This window comes from Rousettus aegyptiacus, unplaced genomic scaffold, assembly GCF_014176215.1.
Source record: "Rousettus aegyptiacus isolate mRouAeg1 unplaced genomic scaffold, mRouAeg1.p scaffold_m13_p_16, whole genome shotgun sequence".
NCBI classification, from domain to species: domain Eukaryota; kingdom Metazoa; phylum Chordata; class Mammalia; order Chiroptera; family Pteropodidae; genus Rousettus; species Rousettus aegyptiacus.
This window is the reverse complement of record NW_023416291.1, coordinates 2,033,653-2,050,303: the sequence shown is the minus strand read 5'-3', so window position 1 is coordinate 2,050,303 and position 16,651 is coordinate 2,033,653. Positions and strand designations below refer to the sequence as shown.

General features: G+C 51.5%; 1 protein-coding gene across 3 annotated transcripts in view; it reads left to right on the top strand.

The window, feature by feature from the left end:
• Nucleotides 1-10,029, top strand: part of PRDM5 (PR/SET domain 5) — a 52,686-nt gene extending 42,657 nt beyond the window's left edge. The window contains exons 10-14 of one of the 3 annotated variants that reach the window (XM_036233440.1): nucleotides 41-198; nucleotides 7,085-7,178; nucleotides 8,080-8,240; nucleotides 8,565-8,812; nucleotides 9,008-10,029. In XM_036233440.1, the coding sequence (XP_036089333.1) occupies nucleotides 41-198; nucleotides 7,085-7,178; nucleotides 8,080-8,240; nucleotides 8,565-8,768 (617 nt within the window). In that variant the 3' untranslated portion in view covers nucleotides 8,769-8,812; nucleotides 9,008-10,029. The other 2 variants (XM_036233439.1, XM_036233441.1) reach the window with 2 other exon arrangements.
• Nucleotides 10,030-16,651: the final 6,622 nt, after the last annotated feature.

Sequence of the window (16,651 nt, the reverse complement as noted above, 5' to 3'; positions counted from 1 at the left end):
TGTTTCTCTAGATATGAGCTTGTCTCCACTCATTTTTCAGAGAAACGACCCTATCACTGTGAGATCTGTAATAAGTCGTTCAAGAGGCTCGACCAAGTGGGGGCCCACAAAGTCATACACAGTGAGGACAAGCCTTACCAGTGCAAGCTCTGCGGAAAGGGCTTCGCCCACAGGAACGTGTACAAGAATCACAAGAAGGTAAAAGCTCATCGGTGTGGCCACTTTTTCCCTGCCGATTTGCCGACTTGACTTCCAACTGTTTTCCTTTTAAGGACATTTCTTACATCCGGGCAGGCTGTAGCTGGGATAGTTCGAGAAGATCTTGCTCTGACGTTGACCGCCCCCCTCCGGCCATGAGCCCGCGGCCCTCGGCTCCCCGCGCTCTGCGGAAACCGCCGCCCTCACAGGCCGAGTGCCACGTGGCGTTTTCCGGCGTCTTCCCCCCTCCTACGAGGGTCGGCGCTCTCGTTCCTGTCCCATCCGTGACGTCACTGCAGCTCGCAGTGCGGGGGCTGCCAGCTGCCCCGGGCACCCGGGGCCCCACCCCACCGGGGGCCGCGTCTGTGTCCCCGGTGCCAGCTGCAGCCGTGACTTTTGCCGTCACCTCTGCCGATGAATTCCACGGGGTTTATTCTTTGTAATCTCAAGTTTCAGACCCACGTTCATTACCAATTTGACACGTAACTGCGCATCATTTTGTCCCAGTGAATCTAGCAGGTCCCACAATGACCTTTCCTTCTTTTTTTGCCCCGGATAATCTATCTTTTGGAGTTTCCTATTTCTGCTAAGGCCCAAACCACTGGACGACGCCTGCTTCTCTCTGTAGCCTGGGCTCCTTTTCGGAGGAGCCGGACAGCCGTTCTCGAAGCTCCTACCCTGTGCGCCGCGGCCGTCACGGCCCCCACCCCGCCGGCCGCCCGTCTCCGTCACCGTGCCCCCCGTCCGGCCACTTCCCACTCCAGTCCCTCCCACCAACGCGCAACTCCAGTGCCGCCCCGGGGTCTGATGCCGTTGGCGGATGCGCACCGCCCGTGCGAGTCGTGTGCGCGCCGCGCCTGCAGGCTCCCGGCACCACGGCCTCCGCCGCCCTTGCAGGCTTCCGCCCCCCGGGCATTCGGCGGGGCTTCGGCCTTCGCTCGGCGTGGCCTCCGTGCCTCCGCGTCCTCCTCCCACGAGGCCGCCCTTCGAGTCATCTCTTCGTCTTCTCCGTTGGTTTCTGTTTGCTTTTCCCACACGTTGCCTTCACTCTGGCTCTTGTGCTAGTTTTTATCTTACTTATGTAAAATGTCGGAGTCAAATTCATAAAGTTTGTCCAAAGAGGTTCAGCATCTTAGAAATATATGTTAAAATGTACATGTGATGTGATAAATATTTGCTTATTAATTTTGGCTGATACATTTTAGCATGCTATTAAGTCACATGTATATAGTGTCTTTTAAAATAACTAGTTCCTTGTTTTCTTACTTGGACTATTCCACTGGAATTAGTTATTTCAGCATTTGTTGGGGCTTTTCAGAGACATCTCTTTTGAAATCATCTAAAAAGTTATGATATCGATTTTGGATTCAGTCTAAAGTGGGGGAGGAAAAAGGCAGATTTACCAAAGAATGAACGGGGTGGACTGCTGGCGTCTCGAGTCGCCTCTGCCTGACTTCTCTGGCCACCTCTGGCCACCCCTGTGTCTGACCCAGCACCGTGTGTCCGGGCGCACTCACCGCTGCCGCGTAGGACCGCTTGGCCGTGAACGTGCCTGGCCGGCGTCCCGCTCCAGCCTTGGAACTCTCTCGCTCCTTTCTTTGAGGAAACTGATCTGCCCACGTTTACGAGTTTTTTCGCAGCTCGGCTTAGGTTATGCGCCACGTGGGAATTTGGCACAGGGTTTTTGCAGCATCTCTCACACTTCAGGCCGTAAATCCTGTGAAAGTAATAACGATGTCTGGGGAAGGCTAGAAAGAGTGGTGCCCATAATTTCCAAAGTGGAGAGCGCATTCGATCCTTCTGCTCGGGCGGATGTGCCGCTGACTGTGGTATGAGCCCAGCGTGTGTTTGGTGTGGCTACGGGCAAGGTCTGAAACGGTCTCCAAGGGTTATGCGAAAAAAAGCAAATCAAAATTTTCTTTTGTCATTATTCATTAATGGCCAGTTAGGGATACGTAAGGAAAGTGGGAAAAAAACCCACTGCGAGTCAGACTGATCTTTAGCATGACCAGAGCTTGTTATTCTAAATAGATCAGTTTCAGTTCTTTTTGTTTTTTTGGTTATAAACTTAGGCATTTTTATTATACTGACTTGACTTATTTGGGGGTCAATTCTTTTACTGTTTAGATTCGCTTGAAAAGGGAATACTAGTTTTTACTGTGATCGTGACATCATATAGTGGAATTTTAAGAGTGCTTTCTGTTTCTAAATTTGATTCCTTGTTTTGTCCCTTCACCGGTTATGTAGGCACAAAAGGTCAAAATTAGCTTTCTTCCCCCTAATTCTTGCTGACAACTATTTGACCAGATTCATAGTTCTTTTTAGGATCTAGTGAAAATAAAAATTGGGCATGCGGAGTAGACTTTGATTGTCTAAATCACAGTCGGATAGACGTTTTAGAACCACAGAGACAGAAACAGCTCGGTTAGTCTCCGCGCTCCACTCGGTCCTCTGTCGGATCTCACGCGAAGCCCAGCTGAGGTGAGCCGCGCCCCCTGCTGCGGGCGGCAGGTTGAGATGGGCCGGCCTGTGCTGGATTCTGGGGCTGGCCATGCTCGCTCGATGGCGGAAGTGAGTACAGAGGGCTTTTGTCCTGATGAAGTCATGAGCCAGCTCCTGGGGAACAGAGGTGTGTCTTTTCAGATAAAGAACTCTCTTTCTTGACCCTTTACACGACCTTCCGGAGGCGAACCTTAGAGACCTACGAGGCACTGCCACCCCGGCCTGCCCTGGGAGGGTCCCACGGGGCTTCCTGTGTCAGCAGCTCACCCCGCGACTGGCACACCCTGGGCCGCGGCTGCCTTGCGGGTCTGAAGTCGACTTACGGGGTCGCACACAGCCATTAAAAGTGGAGCAGACAGTGTAAGAATAAGGGCCATTTAACGAAATAACACATGTCTGTGTGTATTTGCATGTGTGTGTGTGGATACACGTGTTGGATTTTGTTGTAAAACGTATTTCTTTGGTCATGGTCCAACAATTTGAAAGACACTGCAGAACAGACTTTGACCAGGTGAAATTTTATTAGACCTTAAAGAAAAGGACAGATCGTTCTCTGAAGAAGTCATGGATTAAATTCTAAACCATAATGTAGGGCATGAGTTTTACAGGGTAAAAAAAAAAAAAATCCTCGAGAATCTCTCAGGAAGGTGCCGATTTGGAGCCTAAAAGACAGGCCCTCGGGATTCCATCAGACACGTCTCCCTCCAAACCCGCATCGGCTGCCGCTTCTCGTGCGTGGAGCAGTCGCGCGTCGTTTAAGGTGCCGTGCGGACTTGCTCCTCTGCGTTCTAGAAGCACATTCGCGGCGGCGGGACGCCCCCTTTTCAGGGTGGCAGACGTCTTCCGAGTAGACGAATCCATGAGAAGACGACCCCCCCCCCCAACAAGAGCGAGTGCCCTCGGTTCCGCGGCGGCCGTGACGGAGGGTCGCGGCGGCGTCCGGAGCTGCAGGGCCCGGCGCGTGGCTCCGCGCCGCCATTCCAGTCCTTCTTTCCCGGCTTCGTGACCGGGTTAGTGAGCAGGGACACCCCGGCAAATCACCGCATTCCCTCTGCGCAGCTGAGTGTGTCAGCCTGACAGCTAAGCACGTGTGCAGGACGTGCTCAGACACACTGCATCGTGCTAATATTCCGAACGCTTTCCTGGCCCCGAGACGGGTGTTTGGCTTGGAGCTCACCGCCAGGCCGCAAGTTCCCTCTCGTTCCCTAACACAGGAACCTCCCCCGCAGCTCCCTCCTGCCCCCCACCCCATGCCGCCCGCCCCCAAACACGAATTTCAGAGCCGTCGGCAAAGACTGTTCCTCCCGGTGTTTGTCTGCACCACGAGGCTGCTGGGCGCCCTTCGGAGCCTGTTGGCGCGGGCCTGGCCCCCAGCCCTCTCTCTCGCCTCCAAGCCTTGCTCTCTGCCTTCGCGCTTCGGCCCCGAGCTCTGCTCCGAGCCCACCAGGGAGGGGACTTGGCTTTGCCCTCCGCTCTGCGTCTCCCGCCCGGCCCCGGGTGGCAGAAGCCGCTCATGTGACCAGCCTGGCGGCGTGTGCGCCCCTGGCTGTCACAGCTGCAAAGGGCCGTGTCGGAGGAGAGGGAGGGGAGGTCTCTTTATTTTTAATTTAAGTACAAGCTTTTGGCTTTTTTTTTCTTTTTCTCTGCAGTAGACATGAGAATAAATCCTGACAATCACGCAGGAACACATGGTAATAACCAGTTATGCAACCGAGTGGCCAGTCCCTGTCACCGGCCACTGTCTCTCTCCTGCCACAGGTCCAGCCCCCGCCCCCGGGAACACTCTGGGCTTTCCTGAATGTGTTAGAAACTGGACACTTTATTCGTACAGATAGCTTGGCTCGTTATTACCGCGTCTACCACTGCATTCCAAGGCCGGCCGCCCTGTGCGCAGCGGGCACTGTCCTCCTCTGCGGCGCCTTTGGCGTCGTCACTGTGACGAGCCAGCTGGAGCGTGGGGGGTGAGCTGTGAGATGCTGAGGGCAGAGGGCACTGGCCGAGCAGGTAGGTGGGGGCGGGACCTGGGAAAGGGGGCGTGAGAGTCCACAGTGTGGCACCCACGCGGGGAGACTCCCCCTCCCTGGGGAGGTCTCCCGGAACCCCCGCCTCTCGCCCGGGTTCTGTGTGAGAGGGGGTTCTTTGGGGCGGTGCTGGGGGGAAAATACCAGGTTTTGCCTGCCTGTCCTGGAGCGAAGGACATTTAGATGTGCGTGGCTGTGTGACGAGAGTGTCCCTCAGGGAGGCGCGTCTTCGCCTCGCCGTTGGGACTTGGAGACTTGCACCCCGTCTGAGACGGGCTTGCAGGTGCTTGCGGCCTGTTTTCCTGTCGGACTGCGTAGATACTCTCTCACTGCTTTCCAGGAGCTCTGCAGCTGCTGTGAATGTTAATTCCGTGCTGTTTTCGTTTCTAATATTCGCCCCATCTATCAACTCGCCTCTTTTGAATAAAGAAGTTTTACATGTTTATGGTTTCAGATGTGAGGTGAATTATGAGTTTTATGGCTTCCGAGTCTTGGCTTCTGAGTTTTTCTTATTCCAAGATTATGTAGATGTTCATCAATGTTTTCAAAAGTCACATTAGTTTCTTTTTTTTATAGTAGTATATTAATCCATCAAGAATTTATTTTGGGGTACGGAATGAGATATCGATTCATAAAACCATGGCTATCACATTGTCGAATTTCTCTCATAGAAATCTATTTTTGGACTCCATTCTGTTCCATTTAATTTCTGTTCCCTTGCTATTTTAATATTTGCAGTTCGTAGTATGTTTTAATATCTGTCGGTTACGGCCTCCTTTGTGGTTTTACTCAAGCGTTTTACATGGCGTTTTAGGCAAATTAACGTTAGCAAGCAGACCGTTTACCTCTGCTTCTTTATGTCCCCTTGAGATCAATATCATATATTAAAAAACATCCTTTCGTCACAAAAATTTTTCTTAAAAATACTTCGTGTAAACGCATGATTTCATTCAGACATATTTTGTTCTTCCTTTTTTGGTAGAAAGAGCAGGAAAGAAAGAATTTAATGATTCCTCTAGAATCATTAAATCAATTCTCTAGTTTGATTATATTTCACATTTTTTATATATTAAAATATTTGGTTGCAATGCGGAAATTTTAAATGATTTCCACCATCTTAGTGAGTAGGCAATAGAAATTTGGAGTTAAAATAAATGAATAATTGTTGCATTTTTGAAGAAAAGACACTCCTCTCTCTTTTATAACAGTTTGTGTCATACTAGAAAATGCCAGAAACCTGAAACAATGAAAATTAGAAACGTATGAATGAGAACTGTGAAATGATAATATACTGAAGTGCAGTATTTTCAGTAGAATATAAACTTTGAACCTGATATCCTGTCTTGGATGTTTTATGTTTAAAATAAGAAACTAACGCTAAACTTCAATCTTTTGACTTTAGTTTACATCTGGATTGTGTTGAAAAATGGATTCTTTTTTATGAAGTTTCATTGAGAATACGTCCTCTGATGATGCTGACACTTAGCTATTTGGGTGGTGGCTTGCAAACACCTCAGGGGTGACTGAGGCTGTGGGATTTGGTGGCCGGCTGCGGGGTCACGGCTTCGTGCTAATGGGGTCGTGGCTTTCAGGCAGCGGAACGGTCTGGCTGGGCCACGCGGAGCGGGCGTTCCCCACGGCCGTCACCCGCGGGTCTTACTCCTGCTTCCCTCTGAGAAACGAACCACCTTCCCTTGTACTGAGCTTAAAAAAACTGGTTTCTTCCACCTCTCTCCAGTTTCCATTCATTCTGGTGAGAAGGAGGCCTTTTAAAGAAGCCGTTACAGAGCTCACAGTAAAAAAAATCATTTCGCAGACCCTGTAATCAGCTGGATGACACATTTTCTGTGGCTGTAGGCTTTTTGTGTGACCCAGTGTGACAGTAATATGCTTATGATGTACAGACTTTTGAGATACCCTTTACTGAAAAAGAATAGTTCTAACCACGTATCTCTGGGATATTTTCTCCCGATTTTTTGTTTGTTTGTTTAATCTGTGTATTTCTCCTGAATTTCATGAAAGTTTTCTTGCTTTGTACTTGATCCAAAGAAGAATAACATTTCCAGTAAATACTGTCACTGTGGACCAATACACATTACTGACGGACGAGGTTATTGTTTTTAATTGTGAATGGCCCTGTGAAAATTTTATTCTGCTCTCATGCAATTACTATTTGGTCTGTAGAACTAGAAATGTGCTAATTTGTAATTATTATATAAAAATCACGGTGTAAACCTGAGGCGGCATTTTGGGGCGCGGCCGCGAGCTCGGCGCGTGTTCCGTCCTGGGTCCGGGTCGGGGAGGCGGGCGTCGGGCGGGGCGCGGGCCCCGGAGCGCGCTGAGCGGGGTGTCTCGGTCCGCAGACGCACTCGGAGGAGCGGCCGTTCCAGTGCGAGGCGTGCCGGGCGCTGTTCCGGACCCCCTTCTCCCTGCAGAGGCACCTGCTCACCCACAACAGTAAGTCGGCGCGGGCGGCGGGGCTGCCGCCTGCCTTCCTTTCCCTGCTCCAATCTCCCAGTAAGGAGGATCGTGTTAGGACACATTTTATCGCCTGCCGTGCCCCCCACCCCCCTTATTTCAAGTTTGTGCATAAGGAAGCATTTCCTGTGTTCGGTAAGGTAGCTTTGAAATTTGTTCTAAAAATGGACATTTTGGTCCTGTCTCCATGCAACGATTGACATCCTAGGGTGCTGGGCATGTTTTCTGTTTCAGTCCGAGCAGCAGTTATGGGGGTGCCCTCGCCACAGACTCGCTGGCACGCCGACCGAGGCTTTCCCCAGCTGCTCCCAGACGCGTGGCTCGGAAAACCGCCTCTGTGGTCGAGCGAGTGAGAGTGGCTTCGGCTGAGGCCGGGGAGCGCGAAGGCCGGGGAATCAGAAGTCCTGAGCCCCTCGCGCCTGCCGGCGGCCCCCGGCCCAGGTGGCCAGGCCCCTGTGCACCGTCCACCCGAGGGACAGCGGCGGAGCTGGGGGGGAGTCGGGAGGGCCCCTGAGGCCTCTCCTGCTGCTCGATACGACCCTTTTGCCACCAGAGAGTCTCCTCACCTCAGACCCCCCCGCTGCCCTAGAAGCTTGCGTTTAGTTTAAGGAAAGTTCGCGGCGCTAAGTCAGGCCCCACATTTTCCAGCCAAAGAGACTGAGCGTATGATAAGGTCAAAGGTCGTCCCCGTGGTCGCAAATATGGCTCCAGAATTTGCTGTGAAAAATTCCCTTTTATGGTCATGATAATTCGTTAAAGCTAGAAAGCCAACTTTTTGGGGGGAAAGCAAGACCGAATCCGGAGCACACGGGGGGGCGTTAGCAGGACCCCGTTACCGTGCATCTTGTTTTTCCCTCACTTGACCTTTTAATTTTCTAAGGCGAGAGGACGTTCAAGTGCCATCACTGCGACTCCACCTTCAAGCGGAAGGACACCCTGAACGTCCACGTGCAGGTGGTCCACGAGAGGCACAAGAAGTACCGGTGCGAGCTGTGCAGCAAGGCCTTCGTGACGCCCTCGGTGCTCAGGAGCCACAAGAAGGTGAGCGAAGCCGCGGCGCGGGCGCCTGCTCGTGGCCACGGGGCGGCCGGCTTCACGCGAGCTTACCCACGCGTCGACTCAAAAGGCATGATTCACGTCGACTATTCAGAAGATGTCTGTGATCTTCATTTTTTACGTTTTTCACATGAAAACAAGTGCGGAGTTCGGTGTGACTCCACACACCCCTGACCTCTGCCAACGGACGGATGGTCAAAGTACGAGCCAGTGGGAGCGTACCAATTTTAATAGGTTTTTGAGTTAACACGGTTTTTTTTTTTTTTTTGAGGAATTTGAATGGTATCTTAATAGTGTTATTTTTCAAAGCTAATTCAGAGGTCGATCGACACGTGCAGCCAAACTCCTCCTGGACTGAATGGCCCTGCACCCCCAGTCTCTAGGCCTGACGGGGCTCTGACCCTCGTTTGCTCTGGACCGTGCTGCTCCGGCGTGAGACATGTTCGCGGCCCTCACGCTCTGCCCTCTTTCTGGAGAGGTCGTTGGGTTTCCTTTGAACTCTCTAACATTTGATCAAAAATTGCTTTAAAAAAATTCCGGCACTCTACAAGCTTCAGGTGTGTAGCGTTGTAGTTTGACATCGTGCATTTGCGAAGTGGTCCCCACCAGGAGTCGGTTACTGTCTGTCACCATGCAGGCCACCCCTTCACCCGCTCCGCGCCCCAACCCCCTGGTCACCACCACTCTGTTCTCTGTATCTATCACGAGCTTATTTTTATCTTTTTGCTTTATTCGTTCTTCTGTTTTTTCAGATTCCACATATGAGCGAGATGTTATGGTATTTGTCCTCCGACTGACATCACTCAGCCTCAGTCCCTCGAGGTCCACCCGTGCCGTCACAGAATGGCCAGATTTTGGCTCTCTGTGGCCGAGTAGCATTCCATTGTACACATCGGCACATCTTCATCCCTTCCTCTGTCCACGGATATTCGAGCGGTTTCCTTACCTTCGCTGTTGTAAATTACATCGACACAAAAGTGGGGGTCGCTTCAGTTTGTGTCGTTTGATTTTTAACTTTTCGAGGCGCCTCCGCCCCCGTTCCCACGGTGGCCGCCCCAGGTCCCGCTGGCGGTGCACGTGGCTCCATCTTGCCGCGTTCTCGCCAGCACGTGTGACCTCACGTCTGATGACGTCCGTCCTAACAGGGGCGAGGTGTCAAAGCTCGCTTCCGATGACACTCGTTTATCTTTCCTTCTGTTTTTTTTTTTTTATTTTTATTTTTTATAATGCCCAGATAAAAGATATGTTCAGGCCAGGAATGTTCTTTCAAATGGACTGATCAGTTAGTGGCTTCTGATATCGAAGGTCAAATCGGATTTATATTCCTCTTTGCAGCAAAATTAGCCCGGGCAGACCATCGTAGTGCAAGTAGCAGATTACTTCATCAAGGTTAAGTCTGCCCTCAGGAGCTGCACGCACCCAGGGAGTGTGAGAGGGCCTCTCGGGGCACGCGTCTTGGCGGCAGTCACCCCATTCTGATTGTGCGGTTTCGCTAGCGTGTACTGGTTTTGTATCAGTTAATCATTTTGAGATGGGGGCTTTATAAACGCTTAAAAAGTAAACTGCAGAATTATTTTCAAATTAACACAAATGTACCAAATGTACAATTCTAAGGTTTTGTTTTTTTTTTTAACCTGTGGAAATAGCCATGATAAATGGTTTAAAATCTCAGTGTGATACTAAATCGTTTTAAGGCGCTATAATCCTGTAAGAAAGAATTTGGTCAGAGGCACTTAATCATGCTTACCCGATCTTTCTATGTCTCCTCGACCCCTTCCCCCGCCCCACCCAGACGCACACAGGAGAGAAGGAGAAAACCTGCCCGTACTGCGGCCAGAGGTTCGCCAGCAGCGGGACGCTGAGGGTTCACATCCGCAGCCACACAGGTGAGCGGCCGCGCAGGTGGGCGGGACACACAGGTATGAGGCCACGCAGGTGGGCGGCCACACAGGTGGACGGCCACAACTGGTGGCGAAACCAGGTTAGGGGAGCCAGGTGCTCCAAGGAGACCCTGCCACCACAGAGCAGCTCCCAGATTTGGGATTAATCTTGGCTCTTGTCTGTAGAGTTTTACGAAATCCAATTTCTCAGTCTAGACACATTTCGAATAGGTAAACTCTCTCAAACTAAGTCGAGTATCCACGGTGGGGACGGTCTGGTGAGTGTCTGGCCGTGCCCGGGCCGTGATTTCGTTCGCGCACGGGTCTGAGGGGCGCGGCGGGGAATGGCGCCTTCGCTGGTGCACAGGCTGAGGCCTCCCCACCCAGACCCTAGTGGAGAACTCAAGCAGCGGTCGGCTTTACAAAGGCGCCGTCCTCTGGAGCCTAAAACCGTCTGGACGAGCGTCTCCTGTTCCGTTTCTCTGAAATCCCTCGCGGGCCCGGCTCGCAGAACGCCGTTCCCCGGGCGTGGTGCGCGGCCGCGTGGGGAGGTTTTGGAGAGGTCACGCCGCCCTCTCCCTGTCTCCCCGTGACGTCGAAGGAGTCGGCTTTGTTTCGTTTCCATTGTCCTCAAAATGCCCATAGGTGTTTTGGGAAGCGAACTCTCCTTTTCAGCGTCGACTGACAGACGCGGAGTTTCGCGAGGAGGGGCTGCGACACCGGCGGGTGCTCCCGCCTCCGTCTGCCACGCGGTGCCCCGGCCGCCTCCGGCCTCCGTGCCGACCGCGTAGCTTGTGCGGAGTCGAGGGCAGTTTCCTTCACGTGACTTTCTCAGATCGGGTCTGTCATTGGCTCGGGAGTAAAGGTCATGAGACAGGGACGACTTTGCTTTGGGATCACTACGGCCTGTCTGTTGGTTCTGGGAGGAATCTGAGTGTTTCTGTCTCGGTGGAAGGTTTTCGTTAATGGTGTTTAAAGAAAACGTGTTAAAAACTACTCAGGCGCCTCCGCGGTCTGGTCGGTTTCCTCCTCATGGCCTCGCACAACCGGTCGGCTGTGTCCTTGCTCCGTCTTTCTTCCCTGGCCCTGCCCTCTTCGTCCTGTGTCCCCGGCCCCACTCTTCTGCTCTGCTGGGCTGAGGTTTGACAAAACTTCGTTTTTTCCTTTAGCTTTGAAAATATTACTTTTCATAACCTTTGTATCCACTCATTCTTCCTAATTAGGTGATTGGAATGAAGGCGCTGCCCAGCGAGTGTGCGTAAGACATCCGCTTCTTTCACTAGGTTATTAAAATAAAGTATTCTTGATGTTCAGAACAGGAGGGAATTTCAGAAAGATTCTCGTTCGAGCCTCTTACTTGAGCTAATGCCCAGCAAAACACGACGGTTGCTGAGCTGGCAGCTTGTGTGTGGTTCTTCTAACTCCCCCTGCTCCCAGTGCTGGTATTTTGCTTCCTTATTCTTCAACGCACCCCCCGACCCTTCCTGCTGCGCTTGCACTCACCACGGAATTGTGTGCATTCCTTCCATCTTGTCGATACATCAGCCGATCGAGGGTGATAACCTCGACTTGGGAGCTCGAGGGGCTGCAGGTTGCTAGTTCGGGTCTAGCCGAGGACTTCACTCCACACGTAGGACTCGCCCAGCCCCTGACCCGCCGTCCGTAGCCCCTGTCACTGAATGCCCGGCTCATACGTGGCACGTGGGTCCCGCAGGCAGCTTACGGGCTTTGCGACTCCATTTTATTTATTTCCTCCCTGCGTGAGCTTCGGTAGATGGCGTAATCCCTTTGCGGCTTAGTTTCCTCATCTGAACACCAGGGGCGATGACAGACAGCCCGGCTTCCTGGCGGCGTGTCCGGGAGCGCGTGGGGTGCGTGCGGGGCGCGTGGGGTGCGTGCGGGGCGCGTGGGGTGCGTGCGGGGCGCGTGGGGTGCGTGGGGCGCGTGGGGTGCGTGCGGGGCGCGTGGGGTGCGTGCGGGGCGTGTGGGGTGCGTGGGGTGCGTGGGGTGTGTCCGGGAGCGCGTGGGGTGCGTGCGGGGCGCGTGGGGTGCGTGGGGTGCGTGGGGTGCGTGCGGGGCGCGTGGGGTGCGTGCGGGGCGTGTGGGGTGCGTGGGGTGCGTGGGGTGTGTCCGGGAGCGCGTGGGGTGCGTGCGGGGCGCTCGCGCTGGGGCCGCCGCAGCTGCCCGCGTCGCTGCTCTGCTCTCGCTGTTCCTGCCTGTGTCGAATCACGGGCACACGTGCCCCCGGGTGTACGGTCTGACCCTCTGTCCCCAGCGTCACCCTCATCGTCTCTTTCGACAACCTTTAGCGACAGCACGCGGACCATGCAGGAAACGTCGGTGGGGACTCGCCACCCAGCGGCCGGTTCGGGGCGAGTGAGGGCGCAGGCGGGCACCGTCGGTGACGCTGAGCGTGCCGTCTGTGCCTGGCGGGCAGCTCTGCACTCCGCCATCCGCTCCCTGTGCCACGTGACGGGGACGGCACGCCGCGGGCAGCCGAGAGGGCCGCGGGCGGCCTCCTCCTGCTTTGCCGCGTCTCAGGGTCGGCGAGAGCTGGGCTTAATTCCACAGGGGCATCCGCGGGCTGTGACGTGAATGCCATCAGTCGTTCATAAATGATGAAAGAAATGCTGGGAATGGCTTTTGGGGTTTTAAAGCCAGGGGCCAGGAGGTTAATTACCTGCCTACAGCTCCAACCAGCGTCCCGTGTTGACAGACCCCGGCTGTGTAGACCCTTCTGTTCCAGGCTTGCGTGCACACTGTTATTTGAAAGTAGTAATAAATCACTGTCCTAGGAAGCTTTCAGCATTTTTCGTAAATCCCTGTGATCGGCTTAGAAAATGAAGGATCGGGATATTATAATTTGACTATACCTGGATTTCTTTCTTGTCTTTCTTCTCTGATTGTCTCTCTTCTCTAACACTTTTTTCTAAAGGAATTTATTCATTTTAGAAAATTTGTTCACAGTTTTAAAAATAGTTACAATTACAAATAACTCTAGGGCAATATGACAGCTATTAACACACAAAAATAGAAAATAATTATAAACACAGATGAAAATATAAAGCATGTTTTTCACGTTTTTATAAGACTTAGATAATCCTCATGTGATGAAAGGGGATTTATTTTGCTGTATTTATCTCCTAAGTGGTTAATTACTAACATTAGGCCAAATCGAAGGTTCTTTTACCTGAGAAAATCTCAGCTTTAACAGAGTAGTTGAGAGCCAGATGTGCATGGAAATACATGATTTCGTCTGCGTCGCACTGGGGGACCCTCAGATTTCCCCTAAGATCTCTTACTCATAAGTCAAGTCTGCAACGATTACTTTTCCTCTGTGTTTCTTTGATGCTTCAAATAATTTCTGGTTGCCGAGCATATCAGGGGAATGCACTGTTTCTTCCTCTCACTTTATTTTTTCTGTCCTCAGCTGCTCTCAGTTGATTGTGGGTTTGACAAACATATATAACAACTCAGGAGAGACAGACTTTCATTTTGACTTTCATTGGTAGTGTGATAATCTTGCTTTTCTTTCTAATTTTTTTAATGCAAAAATTCTTCAAGATGAGGAAGATGAGCACATGGGCCCCCAGTGCCTGCTCCCCGGTGAGCTGAACCCCGTTTGGCATGGCTTCAGAATGAGGGGGGTCCTGCAGCTGTAAGGCCACTGGGGAAGAGGCTGCATCTTTAACTTTTTCTATAGCTCTCTCCATAAACCTTGCAAAAAATAAAAAATAAGACTCGCTTCGTTTTGACTTGTGTATTAAAAGTATTTGGAGACGTAAAGATCTCGTTCAGTCACTTTCGGATTTTTGTATTTTATGGCTCACTTCCTTACGATAGTCAACTCTGGAAACTTATTAAAAGTAGAGTATCTCCCTCAATATTCCAGGAGTAAACGTCAAGTTCAGATTTCTGTTCTCTTTCTTTCAAAGATGCTGTCGTCGGGTTTAACTTCTCTGGGTCGGATGAGGTTGCGCAGGGTTGACTCATGGGAGCTTTCTGAGGGCGACAGTGTGAGCGGTGGTGAGGTCGGCAGGGTCTCGGGGCTCTTCGTACTTCGTGAAGAAAAGGGCATCTCAGTTCCCAGAGAGGTGCCAAGAATGGGCTGGAGGCACCACCATTTGCCCGGGGAGCATCTCCCGTCCCTCGGTGGTCTACAGCCAGCCTGTTAGGTGCCCCGGAAGTGGAGGGGGTTGGAACGGTAGAATTGGGAAGCAATTGGGTGGTGCACAATTATGGTTTCTTTTTCATAAATTTTATTTACAATGAGTCACTTCGATGTTTGTAACAATTTCCTTAGTCCACAAAAGCAAAGTGAGCCAGTCCCATGATAATTTTGGAATGCAAATATAAAGTTCTTCCGAAGAATTCCCATATAATATGTGTATTTCAAAGTTCGACCACTTGGAACAAGCTGAGGGTGTTTTTCTTGAAACATATACCACTGAGGTTTGTTTTTCCGTTTGGAGTTTGCCATCTCTAAGACAGAGTTTTTGTTAGAAAACTCAAAGTAAAAAGTAAAACGATAACTCCCAAACCTTTAAACATAATTTCAGTTAAGTATTTAAACATTATTTAATTTGGATTTATTGAAAGTAGGACTTTGATTTTATTTCATCTTAAATTACATTTTCTGTATTTACATCTTTTCATCTTTTCAGGGAATTATGAGAGTTCTCTGAAATCTACATAGCTTTTAAAAATATGCTGTCTGACAGAATGAAAGTTAAAATTATTAAAATGATTTCTGAAAATAGTCCATTTTAATCAAAATCTCCTAAAATGTGTACATTGTATATTAAGCTTTCTTGCTTGTTCAAAAAAGTTAAATATGGGGCTCGTTTGCTGGATACTTTTCTTTTTGAATTATGACAAAATGTATGTAAGTACATACATACAACGTGACATTATCATTTGAACCATTCTGAACACTTTTTAATCTTCAGGATCGATCACAGTCATCATTACTAGATCTGTTGCATTCGATGTATTTAGTAACATGAAATGAAATTTGACCTCTGAGCCCTCTGACCAAGTGGCCAGTTCATTTTTTTTTTTAATTAAATCCAGGCCCCAATTCAAGAATATCAAGGTTTCCCGGATCTTCCTTCATCAGTGGCATTTCATGCAAACATACGTCTGTAGAAAGGACGCGAGTCCGGCCGTGGACACCCAGGCGCTCGCGTAGCCGCGGGCGGTCAGTGGCCAGCGGCACCTGCTCGTGACCGTGCGTGCGTCCGCCACGCTCTCGGCGGCTCAGGGGCCCCCTCAGCGTCACTGCGCTCATCCTCTGGTGAGGGCCGGGTCCTCCTGATGTCTTCTATTAACAGGACCCTGCACAAAGTCACGGCGACGCCAGCAGGCGATGATTCTAACGGCGAGCATTCAACCGGAATCTGGTTTCTCCTCGTGCTTGGAGCCTCGCTCGCCCGTGCTTGGCCATTGTCAGTAGTGCATTTTCTTTGTTGAAGATGCCAGGGGACTTGTTTGGGGACCGGTTAGCCTCCGGCAAGGCGTTCCGGGTGGCAGCCACATGTCCCCTTTCATTGCCGCGGGCTGCCTTTGGGAGGCCGGTCCACCGTTTTCCGGGGCCTCTTCTGGACACTGTCCCGCCAGAAGCCCTGTCTACAAGTCAGGAGTCTCTGAGCTGCTCGCACCCCGGGCGAGCCAGCAGAGAGAGTTGGGAGGCCGTTATGTCAAGCACAGAAAGATGAACTGATTCCAACTCGAAGACGACGAGTTGCAGAAGGTGTGCTTGAATAATACCACGCTGGGACGGGGAGCTGCGCCTGTCCCGCCCTCTGGCCTGTTGCTGGTGCCCTCGGCTACGTCCGTCTCCTGGCCGCTCTCGCACACGGTTCAGCCCAGCGCCGGGATTTGCTTTCTCCGGCTAACTAATCAGTGCCTGATGTTAGCGTGGGTGTTCTCTTTACCTTGTTCTTGTCTTTCTCACTACACAAGTGAAACAGGAGGGACGGTACTTTCGTGACTCTCTTTGACACACCGCTGCCACGGCCCAGGTCAGTAACAGGAAGGTGGTAGATGCCCGGAAAATGTCTGGTCTGTTCATTCGCGGGGTATCCACTTTTTTGCACCTTTAATATCACCGGGAAATAAGTCCTTTGCAAAAGGCGCCCTTTTCTTGTTTCTGGTTGTTCCTGGGTGTGTCTGAAGAAAACACAAGTGGGTTTTAATGTTACCTAGTGTCGGAACGTACTTTTAAGAAAGTATCTATTTCGCGCGGTCAAGTGGAAACCGTTTTCGCTGCTGTCCGCTCGCTACTGTTTGCACTCCTGCACTCACTAGGCCTGGCTACCGGTAGCTAATCTCCGTGCGGCTGTGACACTGGCCAGCGCCACGGTCCCTTCTCGGTGTCAGGGGCGATTACCTAGATGCGGCTCTCCAGGCGCAGCTGCGTATCGCGTCGGGATTTACGTTCACGTGGGACCCGCCGTGAGACATAACACACATTGCTAACCCGCGCCTGCTCTTTCCCCGCGGGGACCGGCAGGA